At 51.3% G+C, this 22,688-nt stretch overlaps 1 protein-coding gene across 1 annotated transcript in view; it reads right to left on the reverse strand.

Annotated features, from left to right (window-relative positions):
• LOC146785368 (cilium assembly protein DZIP1L-like) overlaps positions 1-22,688 on the reverse strand; it is a 346,296-nt gene that overhangs the window by 148,914 nt on the left and 174,694 nt on the right. Inside the window, exon 4 of the mRNA XM_085633029.1 lies at positions 6,919-7,090. Coding sequence (XP_085489155.1) covers positions 6,919-7,090 — 172 coding nt within the window. The remainder of the gene's footprint in view (positions 1-6,918; positions 7,091-22,688) is intronic.

Here is a 22,688-nt window from a genome sequence, read left to right on the forward strand (position 1 = left end):
GAGTCACCTTTATCCCTGATGCAGGTGCACACGGATCTGGGCCAGCCCTCGATGGTGCATACAACTGCCCCTTCTCACAACGCTGGTCCTCATTTGCCCCTGACTGTGCCCCGAGTCCCTATCGTCGTTTCAACACATGAGCAGCCTACTCACTGTAGGGACTTAGTTTCTCGGATTACAGACGGGGTCGGTTCCCGCCTACCTGAGGGGGGGGACCGACCCCTCCGGAGCTTGGAGGATCCTCATCTTCTGGTCCAGCTTCCCCCGGAGGCAGCCCCTTATGTGATCGTCCTTACAGGAGTTCCTTCGGTTATGAATGGAAGGGGGGAATCCTATCTTGAACTAAAAAATAAAGTCATCCACTGGCTGTCTAAAAATAGACCACTAAAGGGAGTAGGGAGAGGGGAGATCCTGCATGTCCGGAGGGTTAACTGGCTAGGGTCCCGCTCAAAAGACATAGGGGGGGACTGCGTCCTGATTAATTTTAGGGACCCCAGAGTAGTAGATCACATTTTGATGCAGGGAGGGCACTATAGAAGGGGTGCTATTGAGGCTTTTCATTTGGGGTACTTCTATTCCATTTCCAACACTTTGGTCTCAGCTGATTTACCTTATTTCCACCAGGCCCCACACAATTTGCACTTTAACATCCCGGTTGAAAACCGTTATGGTGCACTAAATGCGGTGGATTGACCACTACATTCGAGTCCTTGTAAGGGAGAGCTTATGCCCGTGGGGGGGAGCCAGGATGAGGATGTTTATGATACATGGACGTTGGTGCCCCTGGTTGCCCCGGGAGTGGTGAGTGGCCCTGGGCCCCCCTCTCCATCGTCTCTGTCCCCCAGCGCTCTGGTGGGTTCTCTAGAGCCGAACCCCCCTGTGCATTCAGCTTCCCACAGCCCCCCCTTTCCCATCCCTCCGGTTGACAGCTCACTCTGTATACCTCACCGGAAACCATTAGTTGGGTCCTGGAACGTGGCCGGTTTAGAGTCCAAACTCTCTGATCCCGAGTGGGGAGAGTTAATGGACAAATATGACATCTGTATATTTCAAGAAACCTGGCTGCGGTCTATACCACGGAGGGTGGGATATGCATCTTTTGCAGCCCCAGCAGTTCAGGGGTTCCGAGGGAGACCCTCAGGGGGGTTAGTTGTTTGGGTTGCATCTCACCTGGGGTGCTCAGTAAAGTCATTGGATTCAAAGTCCCCTGATATTCTATGTCTCCTACTATCCTTTCCCGCTAGCTACTCACTAGCAGTTATAAATGTGTACTTGCGCCCACAGCCGGTCCAGTTAGGTTTGTCGATTCTGGGCGCCCTGGAAAATGTTCTACACTCTCTACCACAGGCGTCCCATAAACTAATTGGAGCCGATTTTAATTGCCACTTCGAACCCCTTCCAGGGATCCCTTCCCCCTCCTGTGAGGTGGACGAAATCTATCTAATCCCTGATCTTATTTCCCACCCGGCTAAACGTCTCTCCCCCCTTGCCCTTGAGATTAATAGGCTTACCATTGCACACTCCTTACGGGCCTGCAATGGCAGACTCTGCCCGGACGTCCCGGGGTCCTTCACCTTTAACAGAGCTGGGAGCTGTTCGTCAATCGATTATGTTTTGGTGAACGTAGAATTTTGGGGCCATTTGGCCTCTTTTTCTATCATCCCACGGGCCGACAGCGATCACAACCTACTGTCTCTGGAATTGATTAACAATCTAGGTGGTAGTGAATCTTCTAGGCCCCAATCTCCATTACAAAGTGAGAATTTGGTCCTAGTGGCAGGTGGCAGACGGATTAGGTGGGAAAGGGTGGCGTCTGATGATCTAAAGCTGGCTGATGTATATAGTGCCGTGACCTGCTCCCTGGAAGCAGTTTTCCATCTTCTGAGTCCCGCTGGGCTTATTCCGCAGTCTTGTTTTTCCGAACTCCAGACTATCCATACGGATTTTCTAGGTAGTTTGGCCAGTTTTTTCTATAAACCCACGGCCTCAAAATCAAGACCTCTTAGGCCCGAGCGCTGGTTCAATGGTACCTGCAGGCGGGCTAAGTCTGCCCTGCTAGTAGAAGTAAAAGAGGGTACCTTGTCCAGTATTCGGGCAGCCAGGGCCACCTACAAAGACCTGATCAGGGAAGCTAAAGCCGAGTGGGAGGATCTAAGGTGGCAAAATTTACTCCAAGCTCTAGCAGACCGTGACTCGAGGGCGTTCTGGAATATTGTTCGTTCGGGCTCGGTTGCCAGTACCCCAGCACTACTTCCTAATCTTAGTGAGGAGGTCTGGCTCGCCCATTTCCAACCCCTCTTCTCGGCCTGTAACCCTCTGGTTAGTAACGATGTAGGCCTCACCCAGATTGATACTGCAATGGACTTGTTGAGCCAGGCAGAAATTGAGTCTAGCCTCTTTTCCATCCCAGAGATTGAATTGGCCCTCAATTCCCTTTCGGCAGGGAAAGCTCCGGGGCTCGACAAGATCCCCGGTGATCTCTACCGAAGTGATGTAAAAATTTGGGCACCTTATATATGTGTATATTTTAATGCTATTTTGCAGGGCCTTAGAATCCCGGACACTTGGTTGGGTGCAGAAATTATTCCCATCCACAAAAAATCTTCCCCACTGGACCCAGCCAACTACCGCCCCATAAGCCTGATTGATGTAATTCAGAAGCTGTTTGCTCGAGTCCTATTATCCAGACTGCAGTTCTGGATGGAGGATCAACATGTTCTAACCTCCCTACAGGCGGGGTTCCGAGCTAAGGTTTCTACCATTGATCAACTATTTAGATTACTTTTGATCTATTGGAAAACAGTCAGCATGGGCGCCGGTAATTTGTATCTGATCTTTGTGGACCTTCGGTCCGCTTTTGATATGGTGCAAAGGGAAAAACTCTGGGCCATTTTGCTAGAGATGGGTGCCCCCCCCTATCTTTGCCACCTATTCAAACGACTCCACCTAGGCACCTATGCAAGGGTGAGATATGGGAGGGATGGGGAACTTTCAAGGCCATTTCCGGTAGAGAAGGGTGTGAGGCAGGGCTGTGTCCTGGCCCCCACCCTTTTCTCCCTCTTTATCAATGGGCTGATAGAGTTTCTTTTGCGCTCCGCTAACCTGGACTCCCCTGTTTTGGCGGGTCGTAAGGTCCCGGCCCTGATGTTCGCTGATGATACGCTTTTGCTATCTCAATCTTACATGGGCATTCAGCGTACATTAGAGGCCTTCTGCTCTTTTTGCAAAATCAGGGATCTGGAACTGAACCTCTCTAAGACCAAATTTATGGTGTTTGGTTCTAATTCGCGTAATTGCCCCCACCCCAAACTGGGAGAGGTTGAGCTGGATAGGGTCGCCACGTTTGACTATTTGGGGGTGACCCTCAACGACAAAATGAATTGGGGTTCCCATTTGGCAAAGGCAAAATTGAGACTAGCCCAATCAGTGGGGGGTATCCTGAAGGTGTTTAACAACTCTTCGTGTAAACCTCTGGGCCCCCCGCTGGAAATTTATAAATCACAAGCCAGAGGAGGAGCACTTTATGGTGCTGAATTATGGGGATACTCCACCCCCGCCTCCCTCTCATCTATTGAGAATTCCTTTATCAGGAGTTTGCTGAAACTACCTGTCAGCACCCCATTAATCCCTTTGAGATGGGATTTAGGTTTGATTCCCATAGAAGAGATTGCCCTGAATCGTCCTCTTCAGTTCTGGAGGCGTCTTTGGTCAACGCCCGAGCTGGAAAGCTATAGGCTCGATCTCGGTGACATTTTGGCAAGGGGTAATTTGGATAAGATCCCCTGGCTTGCCCACATAAAGAACCTTTGCAACCTAATTGGGATGGGGAATCTATGGTCTGCCCCGGAAGTGTCCTGCTGTTCACTTTCGAAGAACTCATTGAGGGAGGTTCTGAAATCTTTTAGGCAGGGTATTCTACTCCAGTCCTCCCTGGGTAGGCTCACTGACACTTTTTTGGATATTAAGTGTAGTCCCCAATTTGAAGTCTTCTTAGACGTGATCCAACCTCCCCTGGCTAAGAAACTCTACATACAGCTTAGACACGGTTCCCTTCCACTGAGAGATTTTACCTATAGATGGTCTAACGTTGTAAACCCCGTTAGTTCTTGCCCCCTATGCTCTGATACCCGCGAATCAGAGTTGCATGTTGTTCTCTTTTGCCCCTTATATACTATTGCACGGAAAAAATGGATTATCCAGCTATGCAAGTCTAGGGGCCTTAGGGACTACAAGGAGGTGCTTAGAATTCTGAAATATGACACCACCCCTTTGGTAGTGTTTGCAATGGCCAAATTCCTCCTCTCAATGTGGTTTGTTAGGTCCAAATTTTTGTCTCTTGCTACTCAGCCCCCTGATTCAGCACTACATATATCATCATCTTAGTTCTTTGAGGTATATGTGTTTATCATTGGCCCTGGATCAATCTAAACTTTTCTCCCGTTTCGCGGATTAGTTCTTGTTTTTATTGTGCTTGTCCTATAGAACTGTTTTAATGTTTTAATTGATCTCAACTCTATTCATTGTGATTTAATCATGTTTTTTAAAGTATTTATGTATTTATGTCTTTTTATGGTATTTTACCGAAATAAAAGTTTTTGACTGACTGACTGACTGACTGGCAGGAGGTGCCGACTACCAGGGTGAACAACCTTTACAACGCAACTTTTACACCGCACTACCATTACAACGAAACTATTACAACGCGAAATCTGTTACAACGCATGCCATTACAACGCATGCCATTACAACGAAATGCACTAGATGGCGTGCTAACATTAGAAATAGTGTAGTTTTACTATCCAAACACCTTCCCTACTGCAACGTGGACTGGAGTTAGAATAGTAAATTATACATTTCTAATGTCAGCACTCCATCTAGTGTACGTCGTTGTAAAAGCATGCGTTGTAAAGGCTGGCGTTGTAACAGATCTTGCGGTGTAAAAAATGCGTTGTAACGGCATGCGGTGTAAAAGCATGCGTTGTAACGTCATACATCCGACTACCAGGGCGAGCAGAAGTGCAGAGGGTCCATATGCCCAGAAAGCCTCAAGAAAGTGTGACTGGTGTAATCCCATATCAGAGCGTCAACACTTGCCTGAAGAGGCTACACTGTAGCACTGTCTTGCGTCGGTGCCGCAGTGACCATGCAAGTGACATGCACAGTGACACTGTCCTGAAATGTACCCGTGCAGACTGCACTATTGTGAGAACAGACCAGACTTGTACGGAATATGCAACTGCCCCATCCCATGGGTAGTGTGCGAGGTGCACCTCCGCCCTCGTGAGTGCCTTCAGCAGCCCCATGACATCTGAGCTCAAATGAATCACTGTTGCCTACAAATGACCAGACTGCCATTGTTGCAGGACCCTACCTGCCAACCAGCCTCTGGGTAGCAACCACTGCAGCTGTTGCTTTCACAGACAGGACCGGTGTGCCGATGAAGTCGCAGCTGGGGCATCATTCTTCCCCGAGCGAGAGAAGAGGGACCACATGGAAGCTGCGGGCCCGACTGTGACTGATGGGAGAAAAGGACTCACATAGGTAAGATTTACATTCTGGGACTAAGACCATAAAACTGGGCACGCAAATTCTGAACAAGAGGGACAGCACTGCACTGTACCTTCTGTACAATAGATTACACAGTTAGGTGATGGGAAGGGGACCTTCAACCCTAGGCACAAGGGCAACACCCCAGTGGATAATGGCACCTGCACATTGTAGTGTGTATCACTTTTTGTGTATCATTTCTTTTTAGAGTGCATTTACTTTCTTTAAATAAAAAACAAGCACTGGGCTGGAAAATCAATTATTGCACTGCTGGCTGAATGCATGGAGATGAGCTTGATTTATTCCCAGCACTAACTCCCTGAGGGACCTATGATTGCTCGACATCACTAGTACTGAAAGTCAAGTGCTGAAGGGGTTGCGCTTGGCCATGTTTGCAGAGCCTTGGTAGGACGGACCATGGGACATCGGAGGCAAATGATCTCACCACCAACAGCTGAGACCCAGTAGCCTTTTTGTTCCGAAGGTCCCCAAGTGGGGTCTGACAGCCTCTGTCTTTGAAGGTGTTTGATTCAACAAAACAGTTATTTTTCAAACTTGCTGGTCCTCTAAACAAGATCAGGATTCACTGCCCCACATAGGTGAAAAAGCTGAGGATGTTTCCAGTAATCAACAAACATTGACAGAGCCAATAGGTCCTGCTAATTAGACCTATTTGCTTTCCCGACCTTTTTTAGCCTGAAGTACAGAATCATAGAAGCTGTACAGCATGGCTATTTAAAACAAAAAGTGCAATGACACAGCGCCAACGAGGCATGCATGAGCTCAAAACATATGTGCGCACCTACAAAATGATGTAGGGTCATATTTTCTTTTTCTTTACTCCTTTCGCTAAAAAGCGGCTTCAAATTGCAGTGCAAAAGTGCTTAAAATGTTTTAAAGGACAACCAGGTTATAGGAGTGGGTTGAGGCAGGGGTGATGGAGACGCAACACAGTGGGCGGGGAGAGAAGCAGTAGAAGCAAAAGGGAGCAAAGTGGATCACAGTGTGGGGATAAGTGCACAGAGACAAGACAGCACAAAACGTGTGCGGGGGGGAGGGGGGGAGAGAAGCACATGGGTGAGAGAAAAAGTAACATGGGGGGGTGCACATTGAGGAAATAGCTGAAAAACACATGGAATCTCAAGAAGTGTTTAAACAAAAAGAAAAAAGTAGCTCCCTAAAAGCAAGCAGCAGAAACATATAAACCAGACAATCAAAGAGATTGTAAAGAAGGTAAGCTCCATGGGAAGGAAAGCACAAGATTGTCAAACTAGGAAAGGAATAAGCAGCAGCTAAACAACAGTGACAGTTAAACCAACCAAAGGTAATAAATTAACTTGATTAAGTTGTAAACAAAGTTAAGGTTCTTACCTGGGGCGAGTCGTAGCAGGAATGCAAATTCGAGCAGAGTTGGATGGGCTGGGAACTGTACTGCGTGGTGGAGGTTTTAGGAGCTCTGGGGGTTGAGGCTTTAATTTACTCACTTGATGCTTTTTCTCTATTGGTGAGGGTGTCTGTGAGTTATAAATCATTTGACTCCTATCTGCAAAACACAAAATTCAGAGAGCAGTCAACCACCACTACTACTGCAACATGGATAGCACCAGTACTAAAAGCATGTGAAGAAGGGCCTAAAATTCAGTGGTTTGGCAGGTATGGATTCAGACATCACAAGTAAGTGCTTTACCTACAGGAACAGGATGAACAACTTGAAGTTGCGCTGGTGGAGACATGAGGAATTAGGGAGGACAAGGGAGAGATCTAAAGAGAATTTTCACATTATAGTAGGAGGGCCTCAAAATTGCGTCCTTAAAACATAAAACAGTATGGTGTACGGGATGAGTTGAGACTGGATTACAGAAACCAGGCTGTGATGTGAGGTTTGCTTGTGAATATGCAAATGGGTCAACACATTATATAGTCAGGGTTTGCAGGTTTCCAAATTGAGGTACCTGGAGATAACTTTAGCTCCATAACCCAGGTCAACAGGTTCCAAGACCAACAACTTATCTAATAAATCATGTAAGCTTGTCATATACTGGAATAGCAGGTGTTGTTTCAAGTGAATATTGAAGAATATACTATTAGCCACCTATTATTCCTTCAATATTGAGGAACAAAGTTTGCAATAGGTTCATATACAGTTGGATTGGAAAAACTGTACTTCAATACAGAGGTCAATCGGCAAACTAATTCGAGGCTCACCTTTGAATTTCGAATTCTGTCTAGAAATCCCTGAGGTCAAATTGCCAGAAGGGTATGATGAATAAGTGCTGTCATGTGGGGAAAGCAAGGAACGACTTTCTGCTACTTGAATACATTATGAAAGGAAAATGTGCAACACATGCTTTTTCGGATGTTGTTTTCCCCATTGAAATTGGTATCACTTCATATAATGTAATGACAACAGAAGCAATGGTGAATGCACTTCATATAATGTAACAAGAACAGATGTAACGGTGAATGTCGGCAAAATGGACAGAGAATCGGGGTATAGATGACACATAATACCATTAAAATGTTCAGTAGAATTGTCAAAAAGTTTGATAGGAAGAGTAAATAATTCAGAAATAAGCACTGGCATATATGGTCAGTGCTTGGCAAGGTAGTACAATGGTTATTTTTTTATAGCACGCTTATGCCACAAAAATCAAACTTTAAAAAAAAAATAGAAAATGTGTTACCACCTATACATGTTTAATTTATGAGGCCAACAAAAATCTTACATGTAAATAACATTCACTAGTGGGACTGTTTTGATAGTGCTGTTTAAAAAAACTTAATCAGCAATCGGGTAACCCAATGTCCCTCAGAACCTGGGTATGTAACAGCATATAAGAACAATAGGTTCTTTGGGGGAGAAAAGCACATTTTTACATGTTCATTTTTAGGTCTCGCCTGACCCAGCGCATGCGCTGGTCTGGCGAGACTTTTTGGGAGGGCTCACAAAAGTGCTACCACTGTAGCCTAGAGCTACAGTGCATGTGCGCGGGTGCGCGCCTCACTTTGGCGGCCGCAAGGCCGCTTTGATGTTATCTTCGCTTTTTTTTCCTGTTTATTAGTTCTATGCAGTAATGGTGCCACCCGTGCGCCGCGATTACTACAGAGCAGTAATAAACAGAAACAAGCATTGGCATAGCCAATAGGTCTCGCTTTTGGGACCTTATAAGTATTTAGTTATGCAACTGTTGCATGGATAAACACTTATAAGGTCCCAAAAGCGAGGCCTATTGGCTATGCCAATGCTTGTTTGTCATTACCACTGGAGGAAATGTACGCCCCTCTCCGAATTCCTTTACACAAATGAATCACTACAAACACACATGGGTCTGGTTTCACGTTTCTTTCGTATATTCAATCTTATTACATCAAAATTACATGAAACAAACAAAGGGCTGTTTCTAATGTGATATGAAAATGTGCTCTTGCAGTGCAATTGGTGAAATCAAGTGACTTACTGAATAGCGGTAAAAACAGAATAATTTCGCAAGATTATTAAAAAATAATACATTTTTTAACAAAAAAGCCCATCTTCCACAGACAATGTCTGGAGTGTTGACTGTGCAGGTTTATCTTTTCACTGTGATTCACAGCTTCACTGTCAGTAACTGTTTTCTAGTTTTTGATATTAATGTAAGATATTGAGACTATTCCAACTTGATATATAACTGCAAATAAGAAGATCGGTTATGATAGATTGAGGATGGTCTCTCTAAAGGAGTTTATTTCTCAGTGTTGTTTTTAACATGTGTTGACTGTGGTATAAATGTGGTATGCCTGATAGATCAGATTTGAGATTATCTTGGTGTTTTTGACATTTTTGTTTTGACCAGTTTATTTACAGTATGGCTTCTTCATCACCCTGAGTGTATCTTAATATGTTCAGTTTGATTGTTTTGACATGAATACAAGTAATAATTAAGAAATGCAATTTCTGTTGATGTTTTGGGATCCAATGCAAATTTATATCATTTGACCTAATTATCTGTATCTTTCTCAATAGTATTTTTGTGAGCGGAACCTCCACTAGGCTCATGGCTGTGACTTGTCTGAGCACTCCAGTGAGATGAGTTTTTCTCAGTTATTTAAAGTATTTTGCAGACAGGATAACTATTTCTTGAATGTTCTTTATCCCCTGACATCCTGCCTGTGTATTGTTTCCCCAGGGACCCTCTCTTTTTTTGTAAAATATAATAGAGCCCGTGTAATAGAATATAATATCTTATTATAAAGCATGTGGGAAGATACCAATATGTTTACATTATTTAAACATTTTGCATTGATACTGACTCACCTAGAGACAAACAGAAATTAATAGAATGGGTCAACTGGTAATCTCCTGGATCTTGTATGCACAATTAAGGTGCTTGTTATAAGGAAGTCCTCCGTGATGATCAACTCCTATGTGAAAACATGCATCACTCAGTGACTGTCTTCGGTAGAATAAGGAAAGGTATCCCCAATAAGTACTCAATCGACTCACCTCCCAACAAGGGATGAGGCTTTGGAACTTCGAGGCCGGTAAGAGCGTTAGGAATCTATGGGCCCATTGGGTCACTACGGAGCGGCCAATGCACTCATTGCAAATTCCAATTTACAGTGGCAATTGAGTCCTAAAAATATATACGTAAGCATCAGTAATGACACACCTTTAAAGATCATAGGCAAATTAACTTGAAAGTGTAATTACCCCAACTCTCACCTCCTACTGGGAAAAGACGACCGAATCGCCTGATAATCCACTGGTGAATCTCCGCCCGCTCAGCAATAGATAACATAGATGCAGCACGCAACGTAAGTATGCACGCGTACCAGTGTACAAAGTTTTGTCCACCAAGAAGGCGGGTCTGGGGGAAGCAGTCCATGCCCCGCTTGTTTATCTCGACTGGTTGAGCAACAACTTACCATTTCAAAATACCTGCAGAGTTCGTTGTATGTCCAGCTTTCAGGCAGCAATACAAATTTAAAGATAACTCTTGTGATTAGTTCCTAATAGAGTGAGATATGGCATTTTTGACTTGCCATAAAGTAGTGCAGAGGGTCAATATGCCTGCTGCAAAGAAAGCATACTGTGCAGATCACAGATCTGCATTTATGTGGCTAGCTGAGTGGATTACTGCTTTTGTCAGAGTTTTTTGTTGTTGTCACAGTTAATAGGATACAACTCTAATGTAGAACAGTGATCGTTACGAACTGTCGTCAAAGAACCGCATCCAAACTGGATACAACAGGTTATGATGTTGTGCCCCCCCCCTTCCCAAGTCCTTGTTTCTCTATTCCGAATGTTGCTAAAAAGAGTTTTTTTGGGTAGATAAAAATTAATGTTGATACAGCCAGCCTTTACCAGTGCTTTAGAAGAAATGAAATGTATGTGAGAGAGGGGATATGAGAAGTTGGCCTGGTATATGCTGTCCACTAATTGAATTGGGCACCTTGCACCAGTCCCAACAACCCTTATGGTGATTTAAGAGGTCAAAGATACCCTTAAAAAGCTATCCAAGTGGTAGCTGTGGAGGACAGCCTTCACGCTTAGTCTTGAAGGAATGTTAAGCAGCTTTTTTTACCAGAATGCAACCTCAAGTATTGGTTAAATGAAAGGAGAACCACACAGTAGGTATAAAAATATGTATTTATAAATATAACACTATCTAGTATGACACAGTAACTCCTACCCGGAGATAATCACAAAGCACACAATACTTAAGCACAGAAATGACAGTAAATAGCACTAATACACAGTGGGCCCCTGGGGGGACCAAACCATATACTAAGAAAGTGGTATAAGAACCACGACTTGAGTCAAGACAATGTTGAGAGGATGTAGAATCGCTGAGACCCCAAGGAACCATGCAACGTGAGTAAGTAGGGGCTCCACGGAGGACAGGTGCAGTGTGGGAACACAACAGCGTGCTCGAAAAGTTTATGGGAAAGTTGCAGTTGAAGTTTTAGAGTTTAAGGACCCTTCCCTGTGGACTTAGAAGAAACCCCGTGGAAGGTCAGTGGTTGGAGAGCCACCCCACCCGTGGATACCAAGGTACCCAAGTTACCTATCCCAGGGAAGCCGGGGGCATAGGTCTGAAGTGGTGCCGGAAACCGCCGTTGAACCCAATGCATGACTTCGAAGAAGAGCAGCTGCGGGAAGGAAGAAACCTGTCTATTGGAATCCAAAGGTGTATTCTGGATGAAGAGTACCTGAAAGCAGAGGAGACAGAGTCTGGGTCACTCAGGAGTGACCAGAGGCTAAGTAAACGAATGCCCACCTATGTCGGGTGCTTCAGGTGCATTGATGGAGTTCTTGACTCTGCAGCTATGGGGACCAGGAGATGTTGAACATGACCAGGAGCTGGATACGAACTGTCCCACGAAGGATAACGAGTACTTAAGGGTCGGTGTCCACGGGAGCACCGACAAGCCTTGGCAACAGCAACCCACGCAGGTCAAGGATGTGTATGGTTCGGACCAGCAAGGTCTAGGAGACTCACCACAGCAAGGGGAGTCAGAGCAGGTCTGGAGCAACCAGGGGCACCCAAGAAAAGGAAAGTTGACCCTGAAGTGGACCCACAGGCCAGAGGCTCAGGAGTCACGAAAGGACCTCAAATAATTTCACCAAACAACAGCCCCCGGAGCACTCGGTGCGAGGAAGCCAATGGTCTTGGTAGGAAATGGTGCCAGAGGTTGGGGCTACTCGGAGCCCAATGCACTTGTTCGGGAAACGCCAACAAGCATATGCACTTGCAAATGTACACGGTGCACAGGGGATCATGTATTGCAGCCAGACTAGGCATTCTGAGCTCAAACTTGGTGAGAGGGCAGCTCGGACCTTGAGGGACGTAGAAACCCACCTCCTGTGTTGCTGAAGCCTTCGGAGTCCATAGGAGCTCAGGGTCAGCAGACCGGAGAGCAGTGCCTGCGAATGCAGGGGAGTGGCTTCTTCACTACAAGGAAGATAACTTCAGTTGTCCTTGACGCTCCACAGGTCCTGCGCGGATTCTGTATGGTGCACATGAACAGACGAAGCTTCAGACTGAGAGGGAGATGAAGTCAGGCCCAAACGAAGTCCAGCGAAGTCCAGAGTGTCCAGAAGGTCGAAGTTCAGTGGTTTCTGGTTCAGAATCTTGTCTGCTTCGAATCTAGGGTCCTACAGCCAGGTAAGCCCTTTTGTACCCACAGGAGAGGGTCGGACAGACTCAGGGTACCCTCCCAGGGGAGGGTTAGGACAGTGGGGAGGTTACTCTCATGTCCTTTGTGCAGTTTTCTGCCAAGGCAGGAGCCAACGGCTCCCAGGACTGGTTTGAACTGGACTATGCACAGGGACACCACATGTGCCCCTCATGCAAACCTTCGCTTGCTGGCAAGCGTCCCCACTCAGCCCTAATACAATAAATCTTGCCTGGAAGGTGGTCACACCTCCCAGTGACAGAAGGACTATTGTACTGCCTTCCCTTGCTCGAGCTTGGCTCAGCAGCAGGAGGGCAGAAATGTGTCTCTGGTCGGCAGTAACCATTTTCTGCTGCCCGGGACTAGAATGTTGGTACTGGGAACACCTGGGACCCAACAAAGCTCGCTTCTGAGGGGTGAAATCATTCCTCCCATACCGGTTACCGGTGTCGAAGTATGATTCCAACATGTTTGACATCAAACACGATAGGGTTTGTTTCAGCTGTTTTAGAGTTGGTCATCACACGGTCGCATAATGCCACTCTATGTGTCGTAAATGGTTGCCTCACTGACAGCCCGGGAGAATGGACTCCGTAGGCTGCAGGGCTGTTCTGCTCATGCAGTGGCACCCTCTCACTTACAACCAAGCACCCTGCCTTCAGGACTATAAAGGCCTGCTAGAGGGGGGACTTATAGGTTTTAAGTGCAGTGACCCTTAGATATAGTAAACCTATATCTTAAGTAAGTGGTGCATGCCCCAACTTACACAGGCTGCAAAGGCAGGCCTGTAGTTCCATTTTGCATGGCCTCTCATAGGTTGCATAATACATGCTTCAGCCCATGGGAGGCCTTGCTCTGCCCTATCTGGCACTTAGTAGCCTTGATAGTGAGGCCTGCTTTCTAGCCTCCAAAACATTTTTCAGGTGGACCAGGTGATTCTCCCAGGTGGAGCTAAAGACAGCTATATGATCAAGATATGCTGCACTATAGGCTTCCAGGTCTCTAAGGACTTTATTCACCAGTCTTTGGAATGGGGCAGGTGCATTCTTCAAACCAAAGGACATTGCAATAAATTGATAATGCCCACTAAGGGTTGAAAATGCTGGTTTTGGTTTGGCATCCTCAGCTAGTCTGAATTGCCAATCACCAGCAGTGAGGTCAAATGTGCTCAAGAATTTGGCTGAGGCCAAAGTATCAATACGTTCATCTGCCTTTGGAATTGAAGAGCATCAGTATTATTGACTGCACCGAGTTGCCTGTAGTCAATACACAACCTCATGTCTCTTTTACCACCCTGGGTGTTAGGATTTGGTACCAGGACCACTGGACGAGCCCAAGGGCTATCTGAGGGCTCAATAATTCCCAACTCTAGCATCTTTTGGACCTAAGTCCTGATGCAATCTATGACATGGTCAGGCTGCCTGTAAATCTTTTTTTTAACAGGTAGACTCTCAGCTGTGTCCACTTTATGGGTACACCAGGTGCTCTGACTAGGAGTCAGAGAGAACATGTGCCTATATTGATTGAGGACCTTCCTGCAATCAATCTGCTGTTGGTCAGTGGGGCTGCCTGTCAAAGCTACACCATCCACTGAGCCATCATCAGGGTTCTGAGAGAGGAGATCAGGGAGAGGGTCAGGCTCTTCTTCCTGTCCCTCATCAGTTGCCATAAGCAAGCCCATGCCAGCCCTGTCTACAAAAGGTTTGAGCCTGTTCACATGGAGCACCCTGTGGGGGTTCCTAGGAGTGCCAAGGTCCACCAAGTAGGTGACCTCATCTTTCTGCTCAATTATAGTATGGAGTCTACTCCATTTGTCTTGGAGAGCTGCTGGGGCCACAGGCTCCAACACCCACACTTTCTGCCCTGGCTGATAAACAGTCAGAACAGCCTTTTGGCCATGCCAAGCTTTCTGTAATTCTTGACTTGCCTCAAGGGTTTTACTGGCCTTCTACATGTACTCAGCCATCCTGGAGCAGAGACCAAGTACATGGTCCACAATGTTTTGTTTAGGTGGTTTGAGAGGTAACTCCCATCCCTCCTTCACCAAACACAGGGGACCCCTAACTGGATGCCCAAACAAATGTTATAAAGGGCTGTAGCCAACCCCCTTCTGTAGGACCTCTCTGAAGGCAAAGAGAAGGCAGGGCAACAGGCCATCCCATTTTCGCCTAAGCTTTTCTGGGAGGCCCATGATCATTCCCTTGAGGGTTTTTTGAACCTTTCAACTAACCTATGGCATTGTGAGCGATAGGGTATGGTGAACTTATAGTTTACTCCACACTTCTCCACATTGCAGTGATATGACTTGACATGCAGTTTGTACCTCTGTCAGTTAAGACCTTCTGAGGGAAACCCATTCTGGGAAAGATTCCCAGGAGGGCCCTGGCCACCACAGGGGCTGTGGTGGTTCTAAGGGGTATTTCTTCTGGGTACCTAGTAGCACGGTCCACCACCACTAGTATGTAACTGTGTCCAGATGCTGTAGGAGGGTTCATGGGACCAATTATATCAATCTGAACCCTCTTAAAGGGGACCCCATCACTGGTCATGGTATGAGGGGGGACTTTGTGCTACCACCTGACTTACCACTGGCTTGACAGGTGGTACAGGAGCGATAAAACTCCTTTGTGTCCTCAGACATGTGAGGTGAGTGAAAGTGAGGGACAAGCCTGTCTCAAGTCTTGCTTTGGTCTAGGTGTCCTGATAAGGGAATATCATGTACCAAGGTGAGTAGGTAGCCCCTAAACATCAGAGGTATGACCAACATCCAGGTGGCACCAGGATTGGGGGCTCTACCCTCTGAGTACTGGAGTCGACAATACCAATAGATCCTGTGGGATCCACTGACACTCCCAGCAGCCTCAGTAGCAGCTTGCTGTCTGAGGGGTTCAAGAGAGGGGCAGGTTTGCTGCTTCAAACTCAATTCTGCCCTGGAAGGGCCCCCTGTCCCCAAGACCTCAACCTGATCAGGTTCAAGTTCATCTGAGACAGTTCCTTCAGAGGAACTGGGATCATCTATCTTAAGTGACTGATCCTGTTGGACCCGGCCTCGTGGCGTGGTCCTTAACCCCATGGATTGTGCCCGTTCCCCGCCCCGGCCTTCACGGGCCACCCGTCTGAACTGCACCAAGGCCCTTCACCCGAAGCTGCACGCGGTCGCATACTCCTCGTGGCTCCGCCATCTTGTTGGCATCTACGTCACACTGTGCACCAGCCAGCGCGACCCCGCTCAACCCGGCCTCGACCCCAGCGAAGCCCCGACATCGAGGCACCACGAACTGGCCAGGGGGTGCCGCAGGAACCATTCATCGCCCCCGGCGGAGGACAGTATCGATGGGACCCCCAACTGTCCTCCCCTCTCGAGGTGTGATCGCCCGGCAACTCCCTTGGGCCTGGCGCCTCTCCTGCTGGGCGTCTGGCCACCTCCGATCGGCCGCTCCGCCCTCCCGGGCGCATAGGTCCGGACATCAAAGGGCTCCAGACCTATATCTGGGGCGACCCCACCACAGATCGGTAGTTGTATCCCGGAATCGAGAGCCCTGCTGATTGAATCGCGGCTGACCCTACGAAGAAGAACTCTTGTCGGAACCATCACGAGCCCTGCTGACTGCGTCGCGGCTCCCTCTTGTGAACAATCTGAACCACCTGGAACATCGGAGCCCTGCTGACGCCGTCGCGGCCCAACCTCACTGAAACCTTCCTCGGAGCCCTGCTGACGACGTCGCGGCTCGAGCTGAGCAGAAGACCATCTTGAGAGCCCTGCTGATTGAATCGCGGCTCTCCACGAACTGTACGCCAGAGCCTTGCTGACGCCGTCGCGGCTCGACCCCTCCGAGATCGGAGGTCCTCCAGCTTGAGGATAAGAACTGGGCCCCAGGTACCCTCGTACCGCATTCCCGCCAAAGACTGTCCCGCTACCCCTACCCTTCCAAAGAGACATTGAGACTTTTGGTGGATCCCTCGATCCCTTCGTGTAAATATTGAACTCGTAACTTTTATTGCTGATAAAGATTTGCTTGTCGTAAAGACAACCTCATTGAGTCCTGTGTGGTGGTGTTACTGTGCTGGTACGTGATAGGGGAAGGATCTCTCAGGAGACTTCTCGGCAGCGCTCGGCTACTTCGTGCAGAGTGAGGGCCCCCCTGGGTGGTCTCGCCGACTCCTCGGGGTCCGCCTTCCAACATTTGGTGGCCAGCGACGGGATCCGAGCCGAACGCAGTACGTACCAGCCAGTACCCACTAGCTACCCATCCAAACGAACAGCATCATGAGCAGCCAGGAAAACAACGCAACAATGGAGTTCCAGCCCGAACGGCTGGAGGAATATACGCACAAAGAGTTAAAACAGTTCTGCAAGGACAAAGGCATTGCAACCACTGGCCTAGGTACCAAAGAAGAGATGCAGAAGGCTCTAAGGGCATGGTGGGAGGCCGGGGCAGGCCCCTCCCAGGAAGAAGGTCCCCTGCCCCTGACTGAGACCACATCAACCGCACTGACTCCGGCAACCGGAGGAAGGAAGAGCCTAGAAACCGGCCTCTCCGAAGACGAAATACGAGAGCGGGAGAAGGTCCGGAGCCACGAGCTAGAGCTCGCATGACTGCGGCTGGACGGCGAACTCCAGCTGGCCGAAAAGAAACTGGCCCTAGAGCAGCTACGGCTTCAAGAGGAGATCGAGGAGAAGAGACGACACCGGGAGTTGGAGGAGAAGAAACTGACTCTTGAGCACGAGCGCAGTCTCAAGGAGCTCGAGATCAAGGCCAAGAACGGAGGGACCAACACCCCCAGTACTAGAGACACTCTACCGCCTTCCGAGACAAAGGTACATATCCCGAAAGAGGTCGTCAAGGAGTATTACAAGAATGACGACATCCAACAATGGTTCAAGGCCTACGAGGTGGCCATGACCTCTCATCGGGTGCCCCGAAAAGACTGGGGCGCGGGCCTGTGGGGGCGGTTCCTGAGTGAGGGTCGAGACACGCTGCTCCAGCTGCCGGAGGAGGTGATGACCTCCTACGATCACATGAAGGAGGCCTTGTTCACCCGCTACGGGCTAACCGCGGAAATGTACCGCCAGCGGTTCAGAGACTGCAAGAAAATCCCGGGTACCACATGGGTGGAATATGTGGACTTTTTCAGCCGGGCCCTAGAAGGGTGGATCAAAGGGAGCAAAGTAACCACCTACGGGCAGTTGGTCGACCTCACCGTGTGGGAGCACCTCTCCAACAATTGCTTTGTGGAACTAAGACAGCACCTCCTCGACAGCAAAATGACCGACCCACGAAAACTCGCCGTCGAGGCCGATCGATGGGTCAACTCCCGGGTCCCCCGGAACTCAATGGGGGAGTACCAGAGGAACCCCACCGGACCCCCCGGCCAGCGCGGTGGAGGGGGAGGGCCGAACAGGAACAGAGACCCTCCCGCCGGGGCCCCCAGGAGCCCCCCTCGAGGGCCACCGCAGCAACAACTCTCTCCGAGCCTAGCCCGAAGGGTGGCGCCCCCGGCCAGACCCGGACCACGGCCACCAGTGACCTGCTACGGCTGCCAACAAACCGGACACTATGCCAGCGATCCGGTCTGCCCCCTGAACCGAAGAAACGGGGCCGGCGGGCCCCCGCCCCGACAGCTGGCGGCCGCCGCCCTGGGAGAAGGAGAAGAGGAAGAGGAGACCCTCGACCGAGGAAACACTGAGTGGGAGCCGGCAGCCATGTCCCTGGTCTGCCTGGGTAGCCGAGAAATGGTACCCTGCACCCCCATCCCAAGCAACACCCAGAAGTACCGGCAGCAGGTCACGGTCAATGGACAACGGGCCGAAGCCCTTCGTGACACAGGCGCCAGTATCACCGCTGTCCGCTGCCACCTGGTGACCCCTGAACAGATTCTACCGAATGTCCTGTGCCCCGTACGGACGGCCGACAACAGTGAAAGCCTGTGCCAGATGGCCCTGGTCCCCTTCGAGTGGGGAGGGGTGACGGGCCTGCTGAAGGTGACGGTGCGCGACGACGCCCCTGTCGACTGTCTCCTGGGGAACGACTTGGAGAGTTCCCCCTGGGCTCAAGTGGAGCGACGAGAGCACCTCCGCATGTTGGGACTGGCTGACTGGGCCTGCGCCATCACCCGGTCCATGACCGCCCGGGCCCCCCGCTCATCCTCGACCTCCGGGGCCGCCCAAGCCGAGGGGCTCACACCCCCTCCCACCAGCAGCGAGGAGGAGGCGGACACCGACCCTGGACCCAGCGAATCCTCCCCCGAAGAGATGGCGTCCCCGAGCGCCCTACCAGAACTGACACAATGGCGACATGAAGGGGGCCCCACCCGAGAGCAGTTCCAGCAAGAACAGCAGTCCTGTCCCTCTCTCGAAGGGGTCCGACAAAAGGCGACCGCGCAAGCCGACGGTGACCAGACCGGCACCCACTGGGTCTACTGGGCCGAGGGCCTGTTGTACAGTGAACAGAAAGTGGCAGAACTCGGGGCCAGCCGCCTGTTGGTGGTCCCCCTCCGCTTCCGGGAGTTCCTTCTCAACCTGGCACATGATGTGCCCCTCGCCGGACACTTGGGGCAAGACAAAACGTACAGTCGTCTGGTGACCCACTTCTACTGGCCCCGGATGCGGAGAGACGTGGACAACCACTGCCGGTCCTGCCAGACCTGCCAAGCCAGCGGGAAGACGGGGGGTCGGGTCAAGGCCCCCCTCCAGCCCTTTCCAGCCGTCAGCACCCCGTTCGAACGGGTCGGAATCGACATTGTGGGGCCCCTGGACCCCCAAACCGCCCTGGGCCACCGCTTCATCCTGGTCTTCGTGGACCACGCCACCAGGTACCCGGAGGCGGTCCCGCTAAGAACCATAACGGCCCCTGTGGTAGGCCGGGCCTTGATGGGGATCTTCTCCCGAGTGGGATTCCCCCGTGAAGTAGTGATCGACCGCGGCACGAACTTTATCTCCAGGTACATGTGGTCCCTGTGGCAGCAGTGCGGGGTCACATACAAGTTCACGACCCCCTATCACCCTCAGGGGAACGGACTGGTTGAGCGGTTCAACCGAACATTGAAAGGGATGATCCAGGGCCTGGAAGAGCCCCTCAGGCGGAGATGGGATGTTCTGCTGCCGTGCCTCCTGTTTGCCTATCGGGAGGTCCCGCAGAAGTCCCTGGGGTTCCGCCCGTTCGAGCTATTATATGGACACCCGGTCCGCGGACCGCTCAGCCTGGTCAAGGAGGGTTGGGAGATGAAGCCCCAAGGCGCCCCTCCTGATGTCTACCGATACCTCCTGACTCTCCGGAACCAGACCCGCAAGTTCCGAGCCATGGCCGAAGCCAACCTCGAGGCCAGCCAGGAGGACATGAAGCGGTGGTACGATCGGAACTCCTCTACCATCGAATTCGAGCCCGGACAGAAGGTATGGGTCATGGCCCCGGTCGAACCCGGCGCCCTCCAGGACAAGTGGACCGGGCCCTTCAAGGTAGTGGAGAAGAAAAGTCCCGTCACTTACCTGGTCGACCTGGAGTCCCCCCGGAACCCCCTCCGGGTCTTACATGCGAACAGGCTAAAACCCCACTTTGCCCGGACCGAACTGAGCCTGCTGCTGGCGACCGACGAGGGGGGCGAGGACGACTCCGAACCCCTGCCCGACCTCTTGCAGTCCAACATTCATGACGGATCGATCGAAGGGGTCCAACTCGCCTCTTCCCTGACTCCGGAACAGCGCAACGACTGCCAGCGACTGCTGCGGGACTACGCAGCCCTCTTCTCCCTCACCCCGGGAGTGACCCACTGGTGCGTCCACGACGTCGACACGGGGGAGAGCCCCCCCGTGCGACACAGAGCCTACCGGGTGCCTGACCGAGTGCGGGCCTGCATCCAGGCCGAAGTAACGAAGATGCTGGCCCTGGGGGTCATCGAACCCTCCGACAGCCCGTGGGCCAGCCCTGTCGTCCTGGTGCCCAAGGCCGCAGCTCCCGGCCACCCCCCAGAGTTGCGATTCTGCGTGGACTACCGAGCCCTGAATGCAGTAACCAAGACAGACGCCCACCCGATACCCCGGGCCGACGAACTCATCGACCGCCTAGGGGCCGCTCGCTACTTGAGCACGCTGGACCTCACCGCCGGGTACTGGCAAATCCAGCTCACCCCCGGCGCCCAAGAAAGATCCGCCTTTTCGACCCCGGATGGGCATTACCACTTTCGGGCGATGCCCTTCGGAATGAAGAACGCCCCGGCCACCTTCCAAAGACTGGTGAACAAGGTTTTGGCCGGACTTGAGGCCTTCAGTGCGGCCTACCTAGATGACATTGCCGTGTACAGCAACCACTGGGCCGAGCACCTCCTTCACCTGAAAGCCGTCCTGGCCGCCCTCCAGCAGGCCGGGCTCACAATCAAGGCCAGCAAATGTCAAGTCGGCCACGGATCCGTGACCTACCTGGGCCATCAAGTGGGGAGCGGGCAGGTGGCCCCCCTCCAAGCGAAGATAGATGCCATCCAGACCTGGGAACCCCCCACTACCCAGACCGCTGTCCGGGCCTTCCTGGGCCTCACCGGATACTACCGGCGGTTTATCCGAGACTATGGGAGCATTGTTGGCCCCCTCACAGAGTTAACGTCCAAAAAGCAGCCCAAGAAGGTACACTGGACACCCCGCTGCCAAACAGCCTTCGACACCTTAAAGACAGCCATGTGTACTGCTCCGGTGCTGCAAGCCCCGGACTACCAGAAGGAGTTCGTGGTACAGACGGACGCCTCCGAGTATGGGATCGGGGCCGTCCTATCCCAAGCCGACGAAAAGGGGCTCGACCGACCAGTGGCCTTCATCAGCCGACGACTACTGCCCCGAGAACAACGCTGGAGCACCATTGAGCGTGAGGCCTTCGCTGTGGTGTGGGCCCTCAAGAAGCTCCGGCCCTACCTCTTTGGTACCCACTTCCGGGTCCAGACCGACCACCGGCCCTTGCGGTGGTTAATGCAAATGCGGGGCGAGAACCCCAAGCTGCTGCGGTGGTCCATCTCGCTACAAGGGATGGACTTTGACGTCGAACACCGGCCCGGCAATGACCACGCCAACGCCGACGGCCTGTCCCGCTTCTTCCGCCTTGACGAGGAGAATCCCCAAGGAGATGGGTGACTCTCCATGCCTTCGGCTGGGGGGGACGCCTGTTGGACCCGGCCTCGTGGCGTGGTCCTTAACCCCATGGATTGTGCCCGTTCCCCGCCCCGGCCTTCACGGGCCACCCGTCTGAACTGCACCAAGGCCCTTCACCCGAAGCTGCACGCGGTCGCATACTCCTCGTGGCTCCGCCATCTTGTTGGCATCTACGTCACACTGTGCACCAGCCAGCGCGACCCCGCTCAACCCGGCCTCGACCCCAGCGAAGCCCCGACATCGAGGCACCACGAACTGGCCAGGGGGTGCCGCAGGAACCATTCATCGCCCCCGGTGGAGGACAGTATCGATGGGACCCCCAACTGTCCTCCCCTCTCGAGGTGTGATCGCCCGGCAACTCCCTTGGGCCTGGCGCCTCTCCTGCTGGGCGTCTGGCCACCTCCACCCGGCCGCTCCGCCCTCCCGGGCGCATAGGTCCGGACATCAAAGGGCTCCAGACCTATATCTGGGGCGACCCCACCACAGATCGGCAGTTGTATCCCGGAATCGAGAGCCCTGCTGATTGAATCACGGCTGACCCTACGAAGAAGAACTCTTGTCGGAACCATCACGAGCCCTGCTGACTGCGTCGCGGCTCCCTCTTGTGAACAATCTGAACCACCTGGAACATCAGAGCCCTGCTGACGCCGTCGCGGCCCAACCTCGCTGAAACCTTCCTCGGAGCCCTGCTGACGACGTCGCGGCTCGAGCTGAGCAGAAGACCATCTTGAGAGCCCTGCTGATTGAATCGCGGCTCTCCACGAACTGTACGCCAGAGCCTTGCTGACGCCGTCGCGGCTCGACCCCTCCGAGATCGGAGGTCCTCCAGCTTGAGGATAAGAACTGGGCCCCA

This window comes from Triturus cristatus, chromosome 11 (genome assembly GCF_964204655.1).
Source record: "Triturus cristatus chromosome 11, aTriCri1.1, whole genome shotgun sequence".
NCBI classification, from domain to species: Eukaryota; Metazoa; Chordata; class Amphibia; order Caudata; family Salamandridae; genus Triturus; species Triturus cristatus.